Source organism: Macrotis lagotis, chromosome 2 (genome assembly GCF_037893015.1).
Source record: "Macrotis lagotis isolate mMagLag1 chromosome 2, bilby.v1.9.chrom.fasta, whole genome shotgun sequence".
In the NCBI taxonomy this organism is placed as follows: Eukaryota; Metazoa; Chordata; class Mammalia; order Peramelemorphia; family Peramelidae; genus Macrotis; species Macrotis lagotis.
Genome location: NC_133659.1, coordinates 96794345 through 96821445, shown reverse-complemented (window position 1 = coordinate 96821445; position 27101 = coordinate 96794345). Strand labels below are relative to the sequence as shown.

Below are 27101 nucleotides of genomic sequence, written 5' to 3'. Positions count from 1 at the left end.
TGTATAACATATTAAGATTTGCCAAGCAAAAAATCTTGCTTGCTTTGACTTAAAAGGGCAATTTCAGCATCTCTATATTAAAAAATTCCTCCTACCCTAGTGATATTGTAAAGATATATGACTAAATGCTCGATTTCTTGTTACTCTAACCCTTTAATGATTATTTTGTAAGGTAGAAAAAATATTTTATATCTACTTTGATAATACTGAAACACTCAAATTATTGAGAAATGGTGACAGCTAATGTAATATTTATTCAAACAAATTATATTTCATATGATAACAGGATCTTAGAATATTAAAATTGGACCCCAGAGGACTTACAGTTCAAATTCTACCTACAGAATGTCTACCCTCTAAAATTTTGGACTGAAGTGAAAAAAAAATAAATCTATCTTTCAACTTAAACTTCCCTTTTGAAATATTAAGCCAATGATGAAATTCACCTGGAATTCAGGGCATATTTGACCTTCAATGGGGCAAAAAAAAAATCCATCTTTATTTTCACAAGTCTTTATCTGAAATTTAACATTTATTTCCATTAAAAAAAATTACCCTGAGAAGAGACCTATAGACTTCACCAGAAAGCCAGAGAGTCTAAGGTGCCCAAAGAATTGAGAACCCCTGCTGTAATGGCTCCCTTCACTGTGCTGTTCAGCAATAGGATCCTACAATAGATTGGGTCTTCTGATCAATATCTGAATTGCCTTCAGGGACCTATAGCAGATTCGGTTAAGAATTAAGAAGTCATGCTAAGGAGTGTGAATGAAACTTAATATTCAACTTGAGTGGTGCTGGTCCAGAGGAACAACAGAGGAGAGTAGTGCCATCTTCTGGAAGCTACTCAAAACTGCACAAAGAGGAAACATCTTTCAGGTAGCTAGGTAGACTCTAAGATATAGTCAGGAAAAACTAAATTTAAATCATGCATTAGACATTTACTAGCTCTTTGTGCCTCAGTTTCCTGATCTCTAAAACGAATGCTTGGGCTAAATAGACTCTAACATCCTTTTGCTGTTTTTTAATCTTTAATTCTATGAACCTATTGGAGTCAGGAGGACCTGAGTTCAAATCTAACCTCTTATAATTACTAGCTGTGTGGCCTTGAACAAGTCACTCAACCTCCTCATCGATAAAATGGAGGTGAGAATAGCACCTATCTCCCAGGTATTTGTTAGGATCTAATGAAATCATTAAAGCTTTATATGAATACTAGTTGCTGATTGTTGTTATTAATGACTTTGAAGTGATTGAAACCCCATACAAAATACTGATGTTCTGATGAATGTTACTGAATGTTTATAAGGGCACCACTTAAAAGACCCTGCAGACTGCTTTGGAATCTAGGCATCAGGAATAGAATGCTAAAGAAAGGACTATAGACTTACAAATAACACATTATATGAGTTTTCTAAGGCAATAGAGTTTCCCAGGTTTCCTGTATAAGTGTCTAGAGGGGGAGGTAAATGAAAAGTCAACACATGCTAAAAACTGAAACAATTGACTTTCCTAGTAAAGGAAAAGAAAAGGGAGAACCAAGTCAGAAATGGAAGAACCGTCAGACTGAGACAACTCCCTACCAGGCATAAAGGGAACTATGGTGCCGGATGTAAGGGGACAAGTCTTTAGTCCTTACAAGTGCCAGAAGTGGTATAAACATTTTTTACCAGCATAGATAATTTTCATAACTAAGGGTCTCCTAATTTGGAACTTTCTCTACCATGCAAATGGGATTTTCTTGGCAAAGATACTGGAGGGGTTTGCCATATCCTTTTCCAACACAATGTGTCTTTGTGTGAGTGTGTATGTCTAACAGGTTTTCTAGACTCTCTCTTTTCTTTTTTGCCTTTTTCTTTTTTTGTTAAATTTATTTAAGGCAATGGGGTTAAGTGACTTGCCCAAGGTCAATTATTAAGTGTTGACATTGGATCTGAACTCAGGTCCTCCTGACTCCAGGGCTGGTGCTCTAACCACTGTTCCATCCAACTGCCCCTAGACTCTCTCTTCAACATTTCTAAATTCTAAGTGATTCTAAGTCTGCCCCATGATTCCAAAGCAGTCTGAAAGTTCTTCTAAATTTCAGTTTCATTCATCCCAAAGCATTTATTTATACAATTATACTAAGGTCAAAATTAGGATTGTTTTGGGTAGGGTGAACTAGATTCCTATTAATGGCATTTAGAGATTTTTTCTGAATTATCATGGACTTTACTTACCTGTTGTTTAGGCATATTAAAGTGTAAGTCTGGAATATCTGTCATTTAAGCCTGAGTTCAGAAATCTAAACCTTGTTTTTAAACCAAACCCTCTTAACCAGGTCTTAATTTATGAATATATCTTTCTCTTCTGAAACCAGTACCTCCAGTATCAGTGATTACATTGATTACATTACATGTCTGTAAGGTCATTAATTTCTTGCCCAATAGTTGGAAATTTTAAGTGATGCTTCCTGGATTTCTTCCGGCAACTTCTTATCCCTATGAATCACTGAAATAGGTAGAAGGTTTATAGTTTTTAAAGTCTCCAGAGGCTCACAATCAGATCTTTAATATATTCACAAGGAAGACATTAGATCTTTGCATTGTTGTTAGGGGCACAGCTAACTGCCTCAATATCCCTCAGCAAGGAATCACCATTTCTACTACTCATCTCTTCTTCCTCCATTAGAGTTGCAGGAAGATGACATATTGCTGAACAAGAGAAATTTGGCAGATATTTGAGCTGAACTCAACTGAAACCAAACTCCTACTTTGAGAACAGCAGAAAAACTGAAAATTACTAATGAATAGTTGCATAAGAGATGCTTAACAAAGTGAATATAGGCAATTTTCTATAACTTTTCCCACACTGACTAGTTCCATTTTTTGTCATCTTTGCCAGTTTGCTGCATGTAAGGTAAAATATAAAAGTTGTCTTGATGTGATTATTCTTTTAGTTATTTGGAACAATCATGATTGTTAATAATTTGCGATTCATATTTTCAGAATTATTTATCTACTTTAACCAAATATCCACTGGAATATGACTTTTTTTGGTGTTATATATTTGGGTTGGTTTCATACATGTATTGGATATCAGACCAAGGGATATTTTAACAATAAATGCTTTGGGGGGTAAAAAGTTAATGTAGGCAATCTGTGCTATTTGGTTAATAGCTGTGAAAGCCTCACAGGATTCCACCTTACACAAGTCAAAAGAAAACTCTAGATGAGGTATGGAGCCAATCCTATCAGCAACAAATGGCAGACAACTCAGATAAGATTGTGAAACTTTAGCTAGGTATATTCAGAGAAAGGTTTTTTGCCAATTTGAACTGCTAGCCTAAAGAGATAAGCAGCAGAGTATCTTTGGAGTTGGTATGTGTGGTGTTCTCTTGGGAAAGAAATCAAAATATGAAGAGAGCAGTGATAAACCACTTCATACAACATATGTACACATAACCATTCAACCCAGAATCAAGTAGCTACCCAGTGACCAAAGTATCATAAGATTAATTATGCCTCATGCTATCAATTCCCAAAAAAGATTTACTTAAATCTCAGTTGAGATTTTGAAAGCAAATTGATGGGCATTCAACTTTGCTTCAGATAGATGATAGATTGATAGATAGACAGACAGACAAAAAGACTGACAGACCATTTTTCAGGCATTTATTCTGTACCAAGTACTATGTTAAGCTCCATATATATAAGTATAAGCAAGAAGAAAAGATTTTGCCCTTTAAAGCCTACATTCCAATAGGAGAAGACACATCATGGATAGCTGGAAAACTGGTGGAGGGTTTGGGGGAGCATGGAGAGAAGGCTTCAGGAAGTTTCATGGTGGCCTTTTTGCATAAGGCAAAAAACTCAAGTACCAAAGCTGGGAGGAGGCCAGGACTGGAGTGGGTTGGAGATTGAAGTCAGGGAGGTTAGTTCAGGAGGTGGGTCGTGGAGGCTAGTGGTTCTGATGTATGTTAGATAAGGCAAAAAGCTTATCTATCACAGACAAGGATTTAACTTTGGGGAGTTTGGAAAATTCTACCCAATTGCCTCAGAGAGATTCTTGGAGACATAAGAGATTTAAATCAGGAAGAATCAGGATGTTTTCCAGTTCTTGGACAGGTAACAAGTGTACAAGTATGGGGAAAGGGAGAGATATTGCTATTCTCCCCAGGTATCTGAAGGAGGACAGACATTAAAATTTATAAGATCCATGTCTGAACCTGGTGTTAATAACTGAGATCCTCATGAAGTAAAGGAACAGCAAGATTCCTGGCTCCTGGATCAAGATCTATAATCATCATTAGGAGTAGTATTAAAGGAGGAGAAATGACCCAGCATAAAGCAGATAAAACAGTTATCTTCAACCAAACCAGGAATATCCATGGAGGCATTCTCTCCAGGAGTGGGCAAAGATAGTATTTAAAGAAGACCAGGTCTGTGTAATATATAACCCTCCCTGATGGCTCTAGGGAGGATCCATGACAAGAAACAACACCTGGTAGGAGCTGGAGCCTCAGATGAAGGACTGACCAGGAATCTGCATGCAGAGCTACAGGAGAAACTGCTTTGAGGAACATTGTCTATTGGGAAGTAGGACTGCCTAGAGCAACACATCTGCTATTAGTTGTGAAGACCTGAAGGAAAAACCTCTAAGGGGAACTTCGGAGAACTTCAGGAATTGGCAGTTTGCTATGACTCTGGCGTTGTCTGGACGGACCACAGGCTTTTGGGAGGAGGTTATTCACCAGAGAGTGCTTCTTTTTTCCAAAGTTCTAGTTCATTTCCTCAGATCTTTCAATAAAATTTTACTTTCTTTGCTTTGTTATATGATTATCCTGCAAAGGTTGACACCAAAAAAACATGGAATATTAGGTAGAAATTTCCTCAGATTTTTCGAGTTGGGGCTATGAATGAGAGAAATGAGAAATTCTATAATTCCAGCAATCTATATGTTGAAACCATTTCACACAAGATTTATATATTTTGATTGGCTTGTTTATATACTTTTACTTAAGTGAACATTTACTAAGTAAGCACCTAAACTTAAATACCATACTAATGGAACCTATATCTTTGTCTCTAATTTTCCACAAAACTATAAATTAAATATTACTTTATATACTCAGCAACTATGAGAAAAGAGTGGCAAATACTCAAAATATTCTGAAATGCCGTACAATTTCAATTGCTGTCAGTATATATCTTTGTACCACCTGGAAATTCGTGTTTGGTGACTAAGTTTCACAATCGACTTCCTTCTTGTCTTGTCTATGGATCTGTCTGAGTTTATGTATTTAATTGCAAAATCTTGGTGAAAATAGAAACAGATTTTTTTTAAATGACAGCTTCTTGACAATAAATGCTGAAGTGTAGAAGGAAGGCAAATACAGCAGTTGAAATGATAACCCTGATAATTGCATAATAAATAGCCAGGAACATTACCTATTGTAACCATCCTACATCAGTCCTGCTGTCAACATTGTCTTCTGGTGACAACCTCCAGCTATAACTAAATTGTTCTTTAACTGAAATTGTACCAAGATAGCTAAATGACTTGCTTGAGGTGACCCAGTGAGAGGGGAAAAACATTTTTAAAATGTTTTAATACTTTCTTTAATAGTTTAGATAATTAAGATGAAGCAAGATGTTCAACAGTGATGCATACTATGTTGGTAGTAGTAGATCCAAATTAGCCATATCTTCCTAGGTTCTATTCTCTTCTTGAAATAAACAAGACTAGATACAGAATGAGTTTAAAAGCATTGAGAATGAACACTATCATGAAGCCTTTCATCATATTATGACAGAAGAAATCATTTCCTTGGTCTTGTATCTTGATCCTTCACTCCATCCTTCACAAAATAATTATAATTTTTAAAAAATTGAATTAAAGTTTTAACAAATATTTTGGAAGGATCTAATATACATTCAGACTAGAAAACTCAGGTATGAGAACCTTTCCACTAATGCAGATGATTTACTGCTTTTAAAGTTGTTTTTTCAGTCATCTCTAACTCTTTGTGATCTAATTTGCAATTTCCTTGGCAAAGATATAGAAATGGCTTGCCATTTCCTCTCCAGCTCATTTTATATATCAGGAAATTGAGACAAACAGGATAAAGTTATTTGTCTCAGATCACACAGCTTGTAAATAACTGAAACCAGATTTGAACTCATGAAGATGAATATTCCTGACTTCAAGACCAGCACTCTATCCACTACCTGCCTAGATGAATAGTAGATGAATGGATAGATGGGTAGATGAATGAATGAAAAAGCATTTTATTTACAGAGCTAGTCTTTCTTTTAGCTATTAATATTTGCAAAGTACTTTATTGTACTATTTCATTTGAGCCATGTAGAAAACCTGGAAGGAAGGTGTTATTATTATCCTCATATTACAAATGAGGGAACTGTAGCTGAGATTTGCTCAAGATCACACAACTAGTAAATATCTGAGGCAGAATTTGAACTCATGGCTTCTGAAATCAAATTCATCACACTCTGTGCATTGAATCATCTAGCTGTAATGACTGTGTACCAAAAATATTATAATAAATGGAATACAAATAGAAAGGAAAGACTACCCTTATTCTAATGAAAATCATCTCCTACTATGGTGACACAACCCATGTGAAAGTTCAGTGTCAGGATATATGGAAAAGATTAGTACTCATTAAAATTCAGGAATAAGGCAGATAGCAGTGTACATGCTTTAGCATCATTTCTGTTTAATTGCCAAAAACTGGTAGCAAGAATTATTTTCTTCTGGGTCTCCAGTACCTGTAAAGCCTTTATTTACAAGGGCTTCTAAAATCGGCAGTTATGACTACCCTTTACCTCTCTACCTCATTACTCTTTACTTCACTACTTCCCCAAGGGATCTTCTCTTATAAGAAGAGAAATCACACATGCACACACAGACACACACACACTTTGGGGAAATGTTGTCATACCAATTGTTCTTGCCATATCATTTTGGTAAATAATTGTCTAAAAAGTTAATTGAGGTTACTGGCTGATAATCACTAGAAAATATACTGATAGCTCTTGAAAAGGACAAAACTAGAAACACAACCTCACCAGAGTTACTCTCAGAACTCTGAGGGAGAATACTAGCCACACACACTAGGAACCCCAGCTGCCAGAGTTGAGTAAGTTGGGAGTGCAAGGGCAAAAAAGATAAATATAATACTAATTGTGTAGTTTAATGTCCTTCTATTACCAAAAAAGATGACCTAAAATACAATAATAATTAAACATTGACACTTTTGCTGTCTATTTGACCTTAAGCAAGTTTTTAATTTATCTGAGGTTCAGTTTCCTCATTCTTAATATGAAGGGTTTGAAGTAGAGACAAACTCACTGAAAAATTAATTCTCAAAAAAACTGTGATTAATATTAGGTTCGTGTATTTGTGGGAGAAGATGAATTAAGGCTAGACTGAAGTCAGAAATCACACAATTTTATCCAGGCAATGCTGTCTTTTCATTATCCTCCATTATGCCCCCAAAATTGCGTTAACAACTACTGTTTGGCTGACCCCTAGTCCCAGCTTCTCTTTCTTTCTCTTCCTTTCCTTTGCTTCCTTATCTCTTTTTCTTTCTCTCCTTTCCTCTCTTTCTCTTTTCTCTCTCTCTCTCTCTCTCTCTCTCTCTCTCTCTCTCTCTCTCTCTCTCTCTCTCTCTCTCTCTCCCATTTTTCTCCCCTCCCTTCCTTCCTCCTTTGTTTCCTTTCTTCCCTGTTTCTTTTCTTCCTTCCTTCCTTTCTTCACCTAGTTTGCCTGGGGTGAAAATCTTCATAGGTTTAAACCCTCTGTTGATCAAACACAGATGATTTGACCCTGCTTCCTTGGACAGTCTGATGCCTTTTTTTTACTCCAGTCCCAGAGACTCACCATATTAGTGCCAGAAAACACGTGATTTTGACTTTTTTCCTTTTCAATTCAAAACTTCCCAACCTCAAGCTATCCAGCAGTTTCATCCTCTTCATTAGCAGGAACTACAGGCATGTGACACTATCCCTGATCCCAGACCAAATTTCTCTAAGGCAAAGAATCCCTAATTTATGGTCCATCCATGAATTCATTTTTTAAAAATAGTTTGTTAACTGCATTTCAATATAATTTCCTTTCATTTCTTTATTTATTCCTTTATTTTATGTGTTTGAAAGTACAATTACTGAAAAGGGGTCCATAAGTTTCTCCAGGCTGCCACAGTGGTTCATGAATCAACAAAACAGTCAATAAACATTTATAAGACATCTGTAATGTATTAGGCATCATGCTTAACACTTGAAATACAAAAAGGAAGCAAAAGACAATTCCTGCCCTCCAGGAGTACACAATCTCATTGATGAGACAACAAAAAACTGTGACCCAAAAGAAGGTCAAGAACCTTTAGCTCTAAGGGTATAGTTGACAATAAGGCTAATTATAAAAGGTTGGTCAATATTCAGGAATTTAAATATGTCCAACATTTTTAATGTTAAAACATGTATATGTATATGGCAGAGGTTACAATTATAACTTACAAAGGCATATTATTAAAGGTCTGTAGTTAGTAATGCATATGGAAATCTCAAAATAGAAAATGACATTCTCCTTTTGAACTCTGCTTCCTGTGTTAAGCTATTGATTTATATTTAGCTTCTCAATTCTATCTAGCACCATTGCTTTCCAGTATACAACAGCCCCCATCCATAGTTCTTATCTTCCGTAATTAGAGCAACATCCAACCCCCATCCTCTTTGGAATCAGATGAATCTGTGTCTAGGCTGAATATCCTATTCTCTCTATTGTTTTCAATACAAATTTATTGAATGTGTGCCTACACTGCACTCCATACACTAATGATATTTACTATTTTCTCAACAAAACTCCCCTCAGCTCCAAACTTCACTCCCTCCCTCCCTCTTTCCAACTATTTCACCTCTATTAGCAGCAACATTGTCACCTCATTTTCCAGTCTCATTCCCAATGTAATTACTTTTCATTTAACCAATCAGCAAGCATTTATGAAGCACCTATTATATATTATAGACACTGAGATTGAAGAATACTTGCCTCCAAGGAGCCTGCATTCTATCAGAGAAAAGACTCTATCTCTGTCTCTGTCTCTCTCTCTCTCTCTCTCTCTGTTTCTGTGTGTGTGCGTGCCTCTTTCACTCACATTGTATATATCTATGTTTATGTATACATGCTGAAAATTAAACAAAACTTAAATAAATAAAAGGTGATTTGAAGTTGGGATAAGAAAGTTCTTCTATTTATTTCATTTTCAGAACTGTCAATTTTCCTGTAACATTTCTCAGAATAATTTCTTCTCACTCTAAATAGTACTCTTGTGAAATAGAACTTCTTTTCTGTCTCATAAACACTTTGCAATATTTTAATTTAGATTTATGATATCACTTTGAACATCTGAAAAACCCGCCATATTCTTCAGTGCTTCTTTGCTTTTCACTTTATGTAAAATGCTGATCCAGATTCATCTCCACCTTATAATTTCTTCAACTGGATGGTCCACTGGAGAGCTGGATCTGGAATCAGAAAGATAGTTCAAATATGACTTCAGACATTTACTAGCTATGTAACACATTTAAAGTCTATCTGTCTCAGTTTCTTCAACTGAAAATGAGGAAAATAATATAACATACTTCAGAGGATTGTTATGAGGGTAAAAATGAAGTAATTTTTTTTGTAAAGTGCTTTGCACAGTGCCTTGAACATAGTAGTCTCTAGTAAATGCTTATTTCTTTCCTCTTTCCCTTCTTCAAGCAAACTATTTTGCCTTCAGCCCACCTTTCTTCAGTCCCAGTTTCCTGATGATTTCTCTGACTTTTGTCACTGAGAACTGTACTTCTTAACCTTGGCCTCTAGAGGTATAAACACTAATTATTGTTATTTATAATAATAGGCAATATTCAGAGAGTGCTTTAAGGTTTGCAAAGAACTTTGCATACATATGAGTTGTGTGATTGAGCATGAAAGAGTCAGGATCAATATAATGGGAGGGGGAGGGGAAGGGGGAGACGGGGGGGGGGAATGCCAGGTATAGGTTTTCCTAGGTTTTCTGGGTTGGGGCTATAACCCTAAGCAAGAGGGTAGGAAAATAACCCGACTCTACTTGGTATCTGAGACTCATAAGTGTTTGATACAAAGAACACCTTTTTTTGGATTCCCTGTTCTCTTAAAATTGTAGCATTCTACTCTGTAACAATAATTAATGCTTGTATAGGGTTTAAAGGTTGTAAAGTACTTTAAATATACATACATATATACATACACACACACATATATATACATATATATATATATGTATGTATATAGGTTTTTGCAAGGCAATGGGGTTAAATGACTTGCTCAGGGTCACACAGCTAGGTAATTATTAAGTGTCTGAGACCAGATTTGAACTCAGGTACTCCTGACTCCAGGGCCGGTACTCTATCTACTGTGCCACCTAGCCACCCTCTACTTTGAATATATTGTCTCATGCGTCACTCAAAGCATCCCTAACAGGTACTTTTTATTGTTTTTCAGTCATATTCAACTCTTCATGACCCCTTTGGGGGGTTTCTTGGCAAAGATATTAGAGTGGTTTTTCCATTTCCTTCTCCAACTCATTTTACAGATGAGAAACTGAGGCAGAAAGGGTGAAGTAACTTATCCAGGTTCACACAATTAGTGTCTGAGGCCAGATTGGAACAGAGTAAGAGGAGTCTTCTTGATTCCAGGCCTGGCATGCTAGCCTCTATGGCACCTGGCCAATAAGTACCATATGTGTTACTAAAACCTTCATTTTATAGATTAGGGAGATTGAGCCTAAAACACCAGCATAGTGGCAGTCTTAGAGGAGAAGAGGAGATGTATGTTGAAAAATACAATTGACCGGACTTGGCAATAGACATGAGTTCAAATTCTTCCTCCAGAAATCACTAGTGACATTTCAGGCCTCATTATTAACAATATTGCCCATTAATAAAAATGCCATACAATGTCACTTCTATATTCATTTTTTTAGATTCTAATTTACTTTCTTCATTCCATTATTTCCTATGGCAAAAATTTCAAAGAAGAATATCACAAATTCCATAATAAGAGTTATAAAGAATGCTTACATGCTACATGTCAACAGATATTCAAAGAAAATTTAGCAGCTCTAACCTCTGAGGACTAGAAGAAGAAAGAAAAAAAATAAATATCCTTCCACTTCCAAATTTTAAAAAATCAAGTATTGCCTTCCTTTTCCAATTTTTAACATGCCTGCATCAAATAGATTAGTCATACTAAGCAAATAACTGAAGAAAAATTTGAAATTTATGATATTTGGGCAAATAAATAGATCTTAAACAATGATTTCTACAGAACTTTAAGGGGGTTCTGGGTAGCACAATGAATAGAGTTTGCAGTCTAGAGTCAAGAAGACTCATCTTTCTGAGTTTTAATCTGACTTCAGATTCTTACTAGCTATATGACCCTGGACAAGTCATTTAACCCTATCTGCTTTAGTTCCTCATATTTAAAATGAGCTGGAGAAGGAAATGGCAAACTAATCCAATATCTTTGCCAAGAAAGTCCCAAAGTGGTCCTGAAATGCTCTGTACAGCTGAACAACAACAAAGAGAACTTCAACCCAGTTCCCACTTGACAATTTGCTTCACCAATAAAGTTTAAGGATTGTGTTTACCCTGTTGCCGGTTGCTTAGATTTACCCTCATCAAGTTCATATTAGTCATTTCCTATATGACCATATTCATTCAAATCTAGTTTAATACTTCAGGCTACAAAACTCTAGAAAAGCATTGCTTTGGGAGTCAAATGACCTAGGTTCAAATACTGTCTTTGTCATTTATTATTTGACCTTGGACAAGTCACTCAATCTTTTTGTCCTCAATTTCTTATCTATAAAATGATAGGTTGGACCAGATACTAAGGTCTCTTCCAGTTCTAAATATATAAATAGATAGTAATGATGACTGACGTTTAGATTTTGCTTCAGACATTGCAAAGCACTTTATACTCATTATTTCATTTGACCCTAATAATGTCTATAGGTTTGCATTTCAGGTATCCACATTTACAAACAAGAAAATTGAGACTTGGAAAGATTAAATGTCTTGTCTGTGGTCACACACACTAGTGTTCTGTCTAAATGGAATTTGAATCCATATCTTCCTCCTGCCAAACTCAACATTCTACTCTTATGCTACCTTTCCTATTAACTGAGGTTTTTTTTTTCGTCATAAAAAGACAATTCCTCAAACTGCAAGTTCTAAAAGTCCCTAGAAATGAATTACCTTGATGTTTTGAACTACTCTCTGCTTTTTATGCATGCTTTGGCTATCTGACCTGAGCTAACTAGTATGATGCAGGATAGCTATGCCCAGAATCTGTTTGCAAAACATTCCAAGCGATGTGATGATAACTGAAAGTATAAATCTCCCTCACCACCTTCCAGGGTTCAGAGCTCGTCAAGATAACTTGATCCCAAGGACACAATGATGGCCAGTCAGTCTCAGGGAATCCAGCAACTCTTGCAGGCAGAAAAACGAGCCAAAGATAAGCTGGATGAAGCCAAAAAGAGTAAGTTCTCATTCGTCTTGATGGTTTTTGCTTTTCTAATGTTCAGTGAATGCCTAGTTTCTAAATTCTGATCTGCTCTGACTCTATGGAATTCCTTGAACCCAACCCAAAGTTTTGAAATTGAGATCTCACTGGGAGGCAAAGACTGTCTATGTCCCTACTGCTGTATGCTCCAGTTCAGTTTTCCAAGAGGGCTTGTAACTAAATCCTTAAACAGATTCCCCTCTTAATAGCTTTTCATTCCAAGATTTAAAAATATTCCAATCACATGGTTCAGCTGTCAGGAAGCTAAAATCCAGTGCTAAAATTTCTAATTCTAACTGTTTCTCTAACTGTTTCTAAATGGTTCTTCTAATTTTCTCTCCTTCATATGATAATATTGGTATAGTGCACTTGTGATTAAGTCTTTTGAGCAAATAAGTCTCTTACCTTTTGTCAGGCTCAACTTCCTCATCTGTATGAAAAGAATAGGTTGTCATGAAGGTCAAGTAAGGTCATTCAGAAAAAGTTCTTTGCAAAAATTAAAATATTTTATTGTCAGTTATTATTTTTATTGTTGTCATTTTGTTCTCTTACTTTTCAATTCAGTTCAGAAAAAATTATGCTAGAAATTATTATTCTTTTCTATATAACTAGAAATGTAGTACGAATTCTGCAATAATTAGTGTTACTATCTTAATGGGTCTGTCAAAAACTATAGAAGAAAAACTTAATAACAAGGTAACCTATTTAAAATATTCTTAGGAGGCAAGAACATGTAGTTGTACAGAGAGATGGACTCATATTAATAATAAGAGTTTTTGAAAGGCAGATGGGCTAAATTTCTCACAATTAGGATTATGATAAGTTGGAATGTGTTACCATAGGAAGGAGGGAGTGTATTCTTCTTCCTTTAAACTTAGAGGTCTTCAAGCAAAGACTGAAAGATCAATTACTGGAGGTATCATAGAAAGGAATATGGGTCGGTTTCATTGTTAATGTTGTCCAAGATCCTTTGCAACTCTGATCCTGGATTTATAAAACCTGGATTAAAATTCCCTTATTTACTATTACTATTTGATCTTGGGCAAACCACTCAAACTTAGTTTCCCTCATCTTTATAATAAGGATAATAAACAATAGCTCACTTTTTTTCTATTGCATGTTAAGGTTTATAAAGTGCTATGAGGTAAACAAGGCATAAAACATAAGATTCTGGCCCCTAGCTATTTCATATTATAATCAATGAGATAATAATGGCTATAAATGATTTTATCTCATAAGCACCATATATATGCTATATAAGTAAGGTTTTCTGTACTATAACAAATATATTAGTAAGTGCTTAATTATGAGAATAATGGCAATATTTTAACAGCATGATTGAATTCAAATTAAAATCAAATTTTAATTTGGAAAAAAATATATCATAGGAATCAACTTCATGACTTTGGGACACAAACCAGGAATTGGAAATGTTTAAAAGCATAATCAAACACAATTGAAAAATGACTAAAATTATTTTCTTCTTTCTCCTTCTAGTCTTCCGGGAATGGGAGAGATAAACTTTCAACCACAGGACTAGGTTTTAATAAATTGGTAGAATAGGCAGGGGGTGGGAGTGAGGGAATTGTTAGAAAGTCCTCAGAAACCAAAAACTTAAGAGCTCTGAAATGGTCCATATTTGAGTCATGAATTAATCACCTTCTGGAGACCCACAGATTCTGAATTGTGCTAGTCTACTAGTAAAGACAGATAGAAGAAACTATCACATAGTGATTTAGGGGATCATATTAAATTATTGACATAAAAGTTCTTTGTAGTTAGACATTATTTATAAGCTATTATCTAATTATATGACCCTAAGATTTCCAAGCAAGGCGCACATAGACCTAACTTCTATCTGACTAGTTCTTGAAGATCCACAGGAGCATAAGTCCATAGATCCAGGGTTAAAAAGGACCAAAGGTCCCTTCATTCTATACATTAATGGATAGACTTGAAATCAGGAAGTTGAGTTCAAATCCTGTCTTGGAAACTCTCATCCATGTGACCCTGGACATATTTAATCACTTTCAGACTCAGTTTTCCCATATACAAAATTATACAGATAATAATGGTATTCATTTCACAGGATTACTTTGAGGATCAATATGATTAACTTTGTAAAATGTTTTCAAACCTGCTACTACTACTACTACTACTACTACTACTACTACTACTACTACTACTATACATGAGACAATATTAGTTCATTTATAATTTTGCATATATGATCTGACCAGGTCACTTCCCTGTTCGATAAACTATGACTTCCAGGACCAAATAGAAAATCGTCTCTTTAGTTTTTAAAGTCCTTCATAGTCTGGCCTCTCCCTGTTTTTCCAGTCTTATACCATACCTCTCTCCCTTCATTCTTCCATCCAGTGCCACTGGTCTCTTTGCTGTTCCCAGTTCATTCCACTCCATTGTCTGACTTCATGCATTTTTCTTTGCCTATCTATCCTCTATGCCTTTCCAGCTCCCTCTTCATGTTCACCTCCTGAATTTTTCTAACTCCAAATCTTAACTGAAGCTCCCCTTTCAACAAGAAGCTGTTCTCAATCTTCCTTAACCATATTGCCTTCCCTCTGTGATAAACAAGGCCTTTCCCAATCAACTTTCATTCTATTTACCTTTATTAATAATATCTAATTTTTTCTGTATACATATATGTGTGTGTGTATATATATATATATACATATACACACACACACACACACACACACACACACACACATATATATATATATCTTGATTGTAATTATATGTTACAATGCGTACTAGCCTTCATGGGCCAATTTGGGGTTTTCTTGGCAAAGACACTGAAGTGATTTGTCATTTCCTTCTCTCATTTTATAGATAAGGAAGCTGAGCCAAAAAGGGCTCAGTGCCCTGCCCAGGTACATATAGCTAGTATGGCTATATGGCTATATTAGAACTCACAAAGTCTAAAGGCTCAGTGCTTAATCCATTGTGCCATCTAGCTATCCCTATATATACCTAGGTGTTTGCATATTGTCTCTCCCCATCCCCTTAGACTGTGAGCTCCTTGAAAATAATCTTCTGCCTTTCTTGTACTTAGCACAGTCTTTAGCATAGAATAAGTAATTCCTAATAAATATTTATTGACTTAATAGCACAAATACACAAACATGTATAACATTTAAAAGTTAACAAAGAAAGGGGCTGCTAAGTGGTGCAGTAGATAGCACACCAGCCCTACAATCAGGAATACCCAAGTTCAAATCCAATCTCAGATACTTGATACTTACTAGCTGTGTGCCCTAGGGCAAGTCACTAAACCCCACTGTCTTGGGAAAAAAAATTAACAAAGTGTTTTATTTCCTCAACATCATATTTTCAGGCAGCTAGTACAGGTATTATTTTCCTTATTTTTCAAATGAGAAAACTAAGACTCAGCATGGTTAAGGGACCTGTCCAGTGTTATACAGCTAAGGGATAAAGTTAGGAATCAAACCCAGGTTTTCAGCAATCTAGCACTCTATTGATTATGAGAATATTATGAATGTGAAATAATTTTGAAGATGAGCCAAACTTTGAAGCTGAGTGCATGGATTTTTTTATATTTTCTTTTTTCTACTAAAATTAAAATAATTTCAAATGTTCAAAGGAAGTCAATTCTTTCACAGACATGATATTCATTTATCTGTGTTTCCTGGAGCCCCCAAAATGTGACAATAAACTCAATTTTAATCAATATCATTGTCTTTTCAAATGTCTTTAATTATTCTTGTCCAAACTTACTGGTGAAAAGAGAAAATATTTTTCTCACTGATCATGTGGACTACTGGGAGGGGGAACAGCTTCAAATTCCAATGTAATGGCAAACAATAACCTCTTTTCTTTTTTAAATTGCTGGGAAGTTAGTGTTCTCTCCTCCCTCAAATAATCATGCACATTCTTATCTGTTTACACACTGAATCCTCCTCTGTAAAGTATAGACTATTTAAAGGCAGAAAGTGTTTTGAGTTTTGCTTTGAGAAGTATGACCTCTTAACCAGAAAGATCTAGATTCAAATTTAACCTCAGACACCTTACTCCTGTGACCTTGGGCAGGTCACTTAATTTCTCAGTGTCTTCATGTTTTCTTACTGAGGAGTTCCCTTTTAGAGAGAAATTACAGGTCTCATCTCTATCCATTCACTGTATCCCCAGGGCTTTGCACTCACAGAAGGACTTGAAAAGGTTTGACTATACAAATACAAATACAATTGAATGTATTTATAGATATTTCATTCTGGAGAATCATTTATGCGAAATTATAAAAATTGTATCAATATTTGTCTGTAATATGAACATTTTCCATGCCCACAATCTAAAACAAAAATAGGTATTTTGTTTTTTGCCAGGATTCTCTTTGAGTCATGTCTGAGTTTCTGAAAATAAAGTCAAGGAGAGTCAATAGCTGGCCCTCCTCAAAGGCCTTTCAGGAAATGTTTTGACTTCTAACAGGTAACCTTTGTTCTTGGTTTTACCCAGTGGGTGAAGGTATGCTGTTCTGCCCCAGAAAGCAGGAGCTTGGAGACAGTTTTCACTGCCTATGGCCAGATTTTCCCACACAAAAGTGGGCAGGCAACAGTTTACAGTAGCTACATAAAATACCCAACCCATACCATCCAAAGCAATGCAATTCATTCCATAGCAAATATAAATAAAACCTGACCTTCACAGCATAATAAATCTGTTATTATATAACTAACCTTTGATGTTTTACTGTCTTGTTTTTCTTTCTTTTCTGTACTAAACAGAAGTGGAATCACAAAGTAAAAGCCAAAAGGGACTTTAGCTATCATGTTTTAAAATTTTCTTCCCTATGAAGGCAAGATCAAGAGCTTGAATAATTTAAACCAGCTAACTTAGCTGAACTGAGTATTAAAATAAGTGCAGACAATATAAAAATACTTGGAAGTCTATCTGCCAAGACAAACTCAGGGATTATATGAAAACATTTACTAAACACTTTTCACACAATTAAAGAAAAGTCTTAACAACTGTAGAAATATTAATTTCTTATGAGCAGGCTGAACCAATATGGTGAAAACGACAATTTTACCCAAGTTAATTTGCTTATTTAGTTCCTTACCAATCAAAATATCAAAGAATTATTTTATAGAGCTAGAAAAAATAAATGCAACATACATCTGGAAGAACAAAAGGTCAAAAATATCAAGGGAATCAATGAAAAAATTGTGAAGGAAGGTAACAGTGCCAGATTTCAAACTAAAAGTCAAAGTCATAATCTTCAAAACAATCAGGTGCTGATTAAGAAAGAGAATGGTGGATCAATGAAATATATTATTTCACTGTAGTAAAAAGATCATAGTAATCTAATTTTGACAAATCAAAGATACAGACTTTTAGGATATGAACTTACCTTTTGACAAAAATGTCTGGAAATACTAGAAAGAAATTTGGCATACCAAATTCTCACACTATTTGTTTATCAAGATAAAGTCAAAATGGTGAAATGATTCAAACATAAAAAGTAACATCATAAGTAAACTGGGGGGCATGGAAAAACATACTTGTCTAATCAATTGTTAAGAGTTTATGACCACATAAGATATAGAAAACATCACAAGAAGTAAAATAGATAATTTTGATTACATTAAATTAAAAGGCATTTCTATAAACAAAACTAATGCAGTCAAAATTGGAAGGAAAACAGGAAACTAGGGGAAAATTAAAGCAAATTTCTCTAGTAAAAATGTCATTTCTCAAAGAGACAGGGAATTGTCACAACTTTATAAAAATAAGAGTCATTTCCCAGTTGATAAATGGTCAAAGCACATAAATATTCAGTTTTCAGAAGAAATCAAAGTCACATGAAAAAATTCTTCAAATTAGTATTGAATAGAGAAATACAAATTCAAACAACTCTGAATTACCACCTCATACTTCAGAATAGCTTCCATGACAGAAAAAAAATGACAAATGTTGAAGGGGATGTAGAAAAATTAAAATACTAATGTACTATTGGTGGAATTATAAACTAGTCTGACCATTCTGGAGACTGATTTGGAACTGTGCCCAAATGGTATAAAATTGTGCATGCCCTCTGACCTAGCAATACAACTTCTAAGTCTATATCATGAAAAGATGAAAGAAAAGGGAAAAGGACATATTTTTATACCCCAAAATATTATTATAACGTCTTTTTTGTGGTGACAAAGAATTTGAAATTGAGGGGGATGACCATCAATTGACAAATTACTGAGTGAGTGGTGGTATGATTGTAATGTATGGTGTTTTAAAAATGACAAGTAGGATGGTTTCAGAAAACCTTGGGAAAACTTATATGAACCCATGCAAAGTGCCATGAGCAGGATGAGGGAGAAACGTGAAGTTGTATATTCCTCAAATTCAAAGACTGACCACCAAAGGATAAAGATCTTTTTAAACAATCATTTATTGTAAAAATAGTACAAAAATCACTTTCTTCAAATCCCCTAGGGTTTTTAGCAATCAGCCAGCTCAAAATTGAGTTAGGGATATTATTGTCCCAAAAACCAACACAATTTAAATGTCATTCAGAGAATAGTGTTTGACACAAGAGAGATATAATTCCTCTGTACAGTATTTTCAGGACTGGTTACTCCACACCAGGGTAGTCCCCAGTGATTTCTACTTCACTGTAATGAAGTCTAGGACTAGAAAAATCCAGTTATCTTCTTATTTCGACCAATCAAGGATGTGATTCATTGGCTTAAACAATGCCTTTGTTTTTGATCTGTGGGTGTATTACTTCATTTCACTGCTTTGAAGGAAAATTCTGTGCATTTGCACTAATTTATTTTATTTCACTTTTATTTAGTCCCTCTTTACCTACCTGGAGAAGGGCAAGAGAGAACAAAACAATCAACAAACATCAATGAATATATTGTGCCAAGAACTGTAAATTTTTTTTCTTATTTTAAGTTGACCTAGAAGTTCACTGCCTAGAAGTCTAAGGAATTTTGTGAGTTCAATGAATCCTGGCAAGAATTCAATGTGATATTTAACAGTGAGTAAAACACTAAGCGATGTGTTATAAGGTCTTGGGCTTTTTCTTGCTTATATGCATATTTTGCCCTAAATATCCTTTTGTTTAATCTTCTTTGTGTAATGATTCTCAGAATATTATTTCAAAAATTTTTTAAATGCATAATTGAAGGAAATGCTAATTAAGAGTTAGAAATTAGCAAATATAGAGATGTAATTTGTTTTTTCATCCAAGATCTCTGACTCTCTGAAATGGAACCTCAAAAGATCTGTGTACCCCAGCTTAAGAATTCCTGGCTGAAGTCAATTTTCTTACTCCTAATTTTTAGTAGTACACTTTAGAAAGCATTATTAATTACATATATGTTTTACACAAAAGGTTTTTTTCCCTTTAGAAACAGCAGTAGCAAACCAGTTATATTCATGATAGATGGTTGCAGTGATTATCAAGTTCCACCATAGATTTAATTCAACTCAAGGATCATCTATTGCTACAGAGCACTTGTGAAATAAAAAAGAGAAAAATAAAACAATATAAAAAAGAGATCCTTCCTTCCCTTAGGGAGCTTACATCCTACTTTTCAGAGTTTATAGACCCCTCTGTCTTCTCAGTTTGTAAGTGAACTAGAGTAAGTCTTCTAAGATGAAAAGAAAAAATTCATCATTCTAGAGCACTCTTTCCCTTAGCTCTACACAAACCAAAGCCTGGCAAGGCCCTTATTTTGAAGGGGAAAATATTCCCTCCACTCTACTATGAAATCTATGGCAGAGGCCAAAAGCATATTGGTCCAAGATACCTTAACAAAAGGGGGATTATTATATGGATGAAGAGCTTTCAAAACAGACAGAGAAAGCTAAGCCTGAGAACTTGGAACATTTAACCAGAGGATTTGTCCTCCCAGTTGCGATTGACCCCAGTACCCCTTTGCCATTGTACTTTGCCATTGCCATCTATCTCTACTAATGCTCTCCAAGTTTAAGTTTCTCTCCCATATCTAGAGCTTGATACTTACCCTGTATGTTGTGTTTTTATTGGGTTGTTTGAGTTATGTCCAACTCTTCATGACACCATTTTGGTGTTTTCTTGGCAATGTTACTGGAGTGGTTTGCCATTTCTTTCTCCATGTCTGCTGCACACTATTTTTAATGTATTTCAATTTATCTTGTTAAATATTTTTCAGTAACCCAGTTTTAAAATTTAACATTCTTTTTTTTTAATTTTAAGTTCTAAATCCTTTCCTTCCTCCCTTCTCCCACCATTTCAGAAAACAAGCAATATGATATCAATTATACATGTGAAGTCATGCAAATCATTTTCTGCCATATATATGCTTGCCACATCTTAAAGTTCAGAAAGAGGAGTATCTTTCATTTGTCTGCCACCTAGGAAGATTGGGGGATTGTGACAATTGTGGGAATAAACAAAATCTAGATTCCATAAGGGTAGGTTAACCCTCCCCCAACACGAGCATACCCAATTCATGAGGGATTTTATTGGAACAAGGGAACCCCCAATCCCAAGGTCTCCTCATATCCCAGATAAGTTCCTTTAGAGTGTAGCCCCATCTTGCTTCCTTCCCACAACTGAGCTCACCACATCTTCAAAACCTGACCCTAATTCCTATTACATCAGACATCAGAATTCTTAGTTATTCGTCTGGCACATTCCAATCTAGTTGAAATATGAGGTACATGAAGAGGAATAATAGGAAACACGTATGGAAAGACAGGCCAGTGCCAATTTTCAATAGGCTTTAAAACCACAGTAAGCCGTGTGTATTTTGTTCTAGAGACAATAATTAGATATTGAAAACTCTTGAGCATATAGGTTATATAGTGTGACCTATGTTTAAGGAAATTTTTTGGCATCTGTGTGGGTGGAATTAGATGAGGATACCGGAAGGAAGGTGATTTAAAAAAAAAAAGGAGGCTTACACTGAGGACCTGAAATAGAAGGAATGGGATGCACCAGTCAATCAAGGAGTTTTTATTAAGTAACTTCAAGGAGTTTTTATTTAGTATTTTAAGTATTTATTAAGTACTTATTAAGTATCTGCAATGATCCAGACACTACTTGGTGCTGGCAATACCAAAAAAAAAAATCCCTGCCTTCAAAAAGTTTTTACTCTCTAGGAGGCATTAACAATCTGTTGGAAAGATGTGAGAGAGATTGTAGGAGCAAGCTTGGCAAAACTTAACAAATGATTGGATATGAGAACTAAGTGACCTGGAAGAATGAAATATTACTTTGAGGCTATACATCTGACTTCTTGGAAAGATGGTAATGTTCTCAATAGAATTCAAGAAATTAGAGAAAGAGTAAGTTAGAGGAAAGATCATCCTCATCCTTTTGGTCAATATCTGAATTTACTGAACTTTTTGCTTTTTTATGTGTAGGTTTTGATTTAGGAAAATGTCCTCTTTTATGGAAATTACTTTTTGTGACCTTCTTGGTCACAAAAGTTTCAAATATGAACATAAATAAACATTCAGAGGATAACTCCTCTATAACTCAGTCTCACCTATATGCTCCCTAGATTCCTTGCCTGGTTCATTGTCCATAGCTAATGGTCTTTTTTTTTCATGCTTTCTAAAATCCCTATATGTGTCATCTTTTTTCCAGTAGAACATAAACTCCTTGAGATCGGGGTCTATTTTGTTGACTTGGCATTTCAATCTCTCATCACTTACCACAGTGCCTGGCAGAGAGAGTAAGAATTTAATGAATGTTTCTTCTCTCTCTCTCTCTCTCTCTCTCTCTCTCTCTCCCCCTCTGTTTCTCTATCTGTCTCAGTCTCTCCTCTCTCTGCTTAAGACACACACAGTTTTTCTAGGGTCATGGAAAAGTAGATATCAGACATGAAACTTAAACCAGGTCTCACTGACTTTAAGTTCAGCACTGTACCCACTAGACTACCCATCCTTCCTCATCATGTGTACACATTCATTATTATTGTTATTATTATTATTATATAATCTCACAATAATATAGCCCTTTAAAACTTATGCAGTTATTTCCCACAGTAACCCTATACAAAACATTTCTTATAGACAAAACATTTCTTAAGCAGCCATTATATGTAAGTCTCCAAGCTATATCCATATGATTTTACTTCATATTAAGAGCATTGCTGTCAGTATAACACAACTTGATTTTATAGTTTGTCTTAAGATTAAAACAATGGAAAAATCTACATGATCGTGCTGCACTATAATATGTTTATAATCAAGGACCTCAAATAAGTCAGGCAAGATCAGATAGATAGTCAATGATAATCTGCATGACATTTCAGAGTTTTCAAAGCCTTTTATCTTAGTAATCCTATGAGGTAAGTTCTGCAAGTATTTTTATCCTCATTTTATAAAGAAAACAAGATGAGGGCAGCTAGGTGATGCAGTGGTTAGAGCACTGGCCCTGGATTCAAGAGGACCTAAGTTCAAATCCAGTCTCAGACACTAATTACCTAGCTTTGTGACCTTGGGCAAGTCACTTAACCCCATTTCCTTGGGAAAAAAAAGAAATGAAAAGAAAAGTCTTTTATATATGACTATTCATGTTTACAAAGTTATCGTGTACTTTAGGTAGAGTTTGAACTGGCTTATGACTGGAAGACAAAGACTCCTTAAAGGAAAAAGCCCCTTTCTGAGAAACAGAATGGATTAATGTCCAAATAAGATATACACAGAGTAAAATCTGGAATAATGACATAGTATTAATGTTTTGAAAAGAAAAGATTTCGCCTTTTATATATGTATATATATATATATATATATATATATATATGATATATGTAAAAATTTGGGGTGAACTATTATTACTGTTATTTTATTATTATAGAAGTTAATGCATCTGCAATGAAGAAGAATATTCCTCAAAGTTCTAGCAAGTGTTTAAGAACATATACAATTTAATATATATATATAAATATATATATATGCATTTCTTTATGTTCAATTTTTCTTTAAAAACTAATAAACGCCAATAATAATCCTGGAGACCAGATGAGGAAATATACATTACTTACTCCACAAAAAAATGAGCAACCAAAAGAGTAGAATGGTGCCTATTTTGCCAAACATGGTAGCTCTACCCATCATTTGTGCTTTGCAGATTTTATTTTATTGTGAGAGAATTTGATTCAAAAATAGGGGAATATGCAGAAAATACTTTGATATAAAAAAACCAGTTACCCTTAGCATATTTTTAAAAAAAATATTAAGAATAGCTATTGAAAAGATCATTGTGATTTTTTGTTGTTGTTGTTGTTGTTTGTTTTTGTTTTAGGTTTTTGCAAGGCAAATGGGGTTAAGTGGCTTGCCCAAGGCCACACGGCTAGGTAATTATTAAGTGTCTGAGTCTGGATTTGAACTCAGGTACTCCTGACTCCAGGACAGGTGCTCTATCCACTACAACACCTAGCCGCCCCAATCATTGTGATTCTTGCACAGTATATTTCCTCATCAGTTTTTCTGACCCTTTTCCCTCCCCTCCATCAATTCCAGAAAATTGAGTCTTTCTTTTTTTCCACCTTAAAAATGTGATGCAGTAGCACTGAACATACTAACCATTACCATAAATTTCACAATTCAAATATAACTGGGGTTTTTTGTTTGTTTGTTTGTTTTTTCAAGGCAATGGGGTTAAGAGACTAGGTAATTACTAATTAAGTATCTGAGGCTGAATTTGAATACAAGTCCTCCTTACTCCAGGACAGGTGCTCTATCCACTGCACTCACTACCTGGCTGCCCCAAATATGTCGGTTCTAAGAGTAAGCCAAGTTTGTCTTGGTAATCACTAAACTCTATGAACAAAGATCATTTCTCGTTCACATTTGTTTTTTCCCTAGTAGTCAACACATTCTATTTTCACATTATAGGTTCTTGTTAAAGTTTATTAAATTTAACTTTACTGGGGCAGCTAAATGAAATATTCTGGTGGAGAGAATACCATGTCTGGAATCAGGAAGACCTGAGTTCAAATCCAGAACCAAGCATTCACTAGCTATGTGGTCCTCTGCAAGTCACTTAACCTCTCTTTATAGATTACTTATAAAATGGAAATAATAACAACCCCTACACCCCAAGGTTGTTCTAAGAATCAAATGAGATAGAATTTGTAAATTGCTTAATATATTGCCTGAGGCATAGAAAGTACCACATAAATATTACCATTATTAATAATTGAATTATTGGCATAGCAAGAAGTATACTATAATTAGATTTTGCTTCTAATGAAGCAAGGTTATGGCTATGACTATGCCTGGATTTTAAGTTTAAATTCTATATTCTCATAGAAAATTTTCATTAAGGAAACTCTTACATGGTAGACTGAAATGAGCACTACAGAGAGTCATAAGAACCAGGTTTGACCATAGAAAAGAATGGGATGTCCACATGGAGGATAGTAACCGAGAGTGTTCTTTTGGAATCAGATGATGAGGTAAACTGTGGCCTCACTTCCAAGCTAATCTCTTCTATTATTATCAATAAGATACTGGAGAACTTACTTACTCTCCCTAGTTCTTGATTCTCTTATATATAAAATATCTCAAGATTTGATGCTCATTTCAAAAATTAAAGTAATATGATTATATTTTTAAACTAATTTTTTGATAATTGATATTTCATTTTGTTTTTCCAATTACATATTATGAAAGCTTCTCAATATTCGTCCACATGCATATTTATGTTACATAATTTTGTTTTACTCTCCCTTCTCATCCCCCTTCCCTCAGCAGCAAACAGTCTAGTGTACATATTTGTGCTAAACATGTCTACTTGTAGTCATTTTCTGTTTGAGGGACTGGGACTAAGGGAAAAGAAAAAAACCATGAATAGGAATTTAAAATAAATTTTAAAAATATCTTTTGCTTTTTTGTTACATCAAAAACAATTCTCTAGTACCTTTCCCCATCTCTCCAGAGAGTCATCTCATGAAACACATATTTTTTTTGAAGCAATCAAAATTAAGTGACTTATCCAGGGTTATTTAAATAACAAATGACTGAGGGCATATTTGAACTCAGGTCTTCCTGACTCCAGGGGTTGGAGATCCTCTGTTCCATCTAGCTGTCCCTGTAGCACATATTTTTAAAAGGGAAAAAATAGTCAAGTCAGTAAAACTGATCAATAGAATGAAAAGTCTTAAATTACATTCATGGGTCTCCTACTTCTATAAAGGCATGGGATGGCAGTTTTCTCACATCTCTTTGGAGGAATGCTTTGTAATTTTACTAATAGTCACTATACTTATTCATGATTGTTTTGTGGTTGCCCTTAAGTATAATATGACTGCATTATTTCTACCGACTGCATTTAGCTGTTGTAAGAATCAAAGGATAATGTAAGTGAAATGCCTATGTAAACCCTAATATTATTGTTATTTTCTCAACTGAGAAGATAATGCCTCTTCCTCCAATGGGGAGAAGTTCTCCCCAAAGCTCTAGCAGGTGCTTAAATCTAGTGTAGCACATACTCCGTAGCTCTCCTTGATTTCCAAGGACAGCTGAAAGACTATAAGGTAGACTCTTTCCCTTCTTGGTTGACTCCTCTGCTGCCACTTCCAAGGCAGTGGTGTCCATCTTCAGATTTGAAGATCCAATTTCACAGATAGAGCAGCAAAAAAGAGGTTCGTAGAAGTGAACCCCATTTATTCATTTTTATTTTCACCTAATGAAACAGTGATTACTAGAGATAGTTCCTTCAATGGAATGTAATTAGTGTCAACATATGCAGCATCACAAACAGTGGCAGCTGCCATGTCAATCCAGAAAATTGCTGAGCCAGCAACTCTCTCCAGACAACTTTCCCACTTAATTAAATAAGAAGCAGCAGGTGCCTGGTGTGATGATAGGTGGATATCATGGACACACTGAGAGACTGTCACTGGAATATGATATGTGGCATTTTGTAGGAAGCCTTGATTCAGGTCTCAAATGAAGCAAATATTACCTTTTTCCAAAATCTTCTTTCTTTGCTAATACATATTTGTTTTAAGTCTGTAGATCCAACATCTTTACACTGAAAAAGAGAGGGAAGATGTGTCCAAATCTGATAATAATATATGATTTTTTTACTACTCTATTTTAAGCTAAAATAGAATATTTAATTCAATTTCAATAAATACATATTGAGTGCCTATTGGATGCAAGGCACATTTTAGGAACTGCAAGACAATGATGAATAAGAATTGCTAAAATTTTATAAAATATTTTAAATTATGAATACAACCCTATTAACTCTCAATATTTTGAAGATATCCCTGCTCTCAAAGAACTTACATATCTAGTCAGTGGAGAGGTGACAAATATACCATTGACTATTCTGCAAAGTAGATTATGATGACTATAATAAATACTATAAGAGAGGCACAAGCAGAATGTTATTGGGGTTCAGGAAAGGGAGAGGGCATCTCATTGGAGATAATAACAATAGGTTTAAGGTTTAAATGTTCTTTACAAACACCTAATTTTATCCTCACAACTAATCTGGGAAGTAACTACTATTGACA

The 27101-nt window shown here is 34.9% G+C and overlaps 1 protein-coding gene across 1 annotated transcript in view; it reads left to right on the top strand.

Moving 5' to 3' along the window:
• Positions 1–27101, top strand: part of ATP6V1G3 (ATPase H+ transporting V1 subunit G3) — a 47534-nt gene that overhangs the window by 2426 nt on the left and 18007 nt on the right. The window contains exon 2 of the mRNA XM_074222294.1: positions 12443–12567. Coding sequence (XP_074078395.1) covers positions 12483–12567 — 85 coding nt within the window. The 5' untranslated portion in view covers positions 12443–12482. The remainder of the gene's footprint in view (positions 1–12442; positions 12568–27101) is intronic.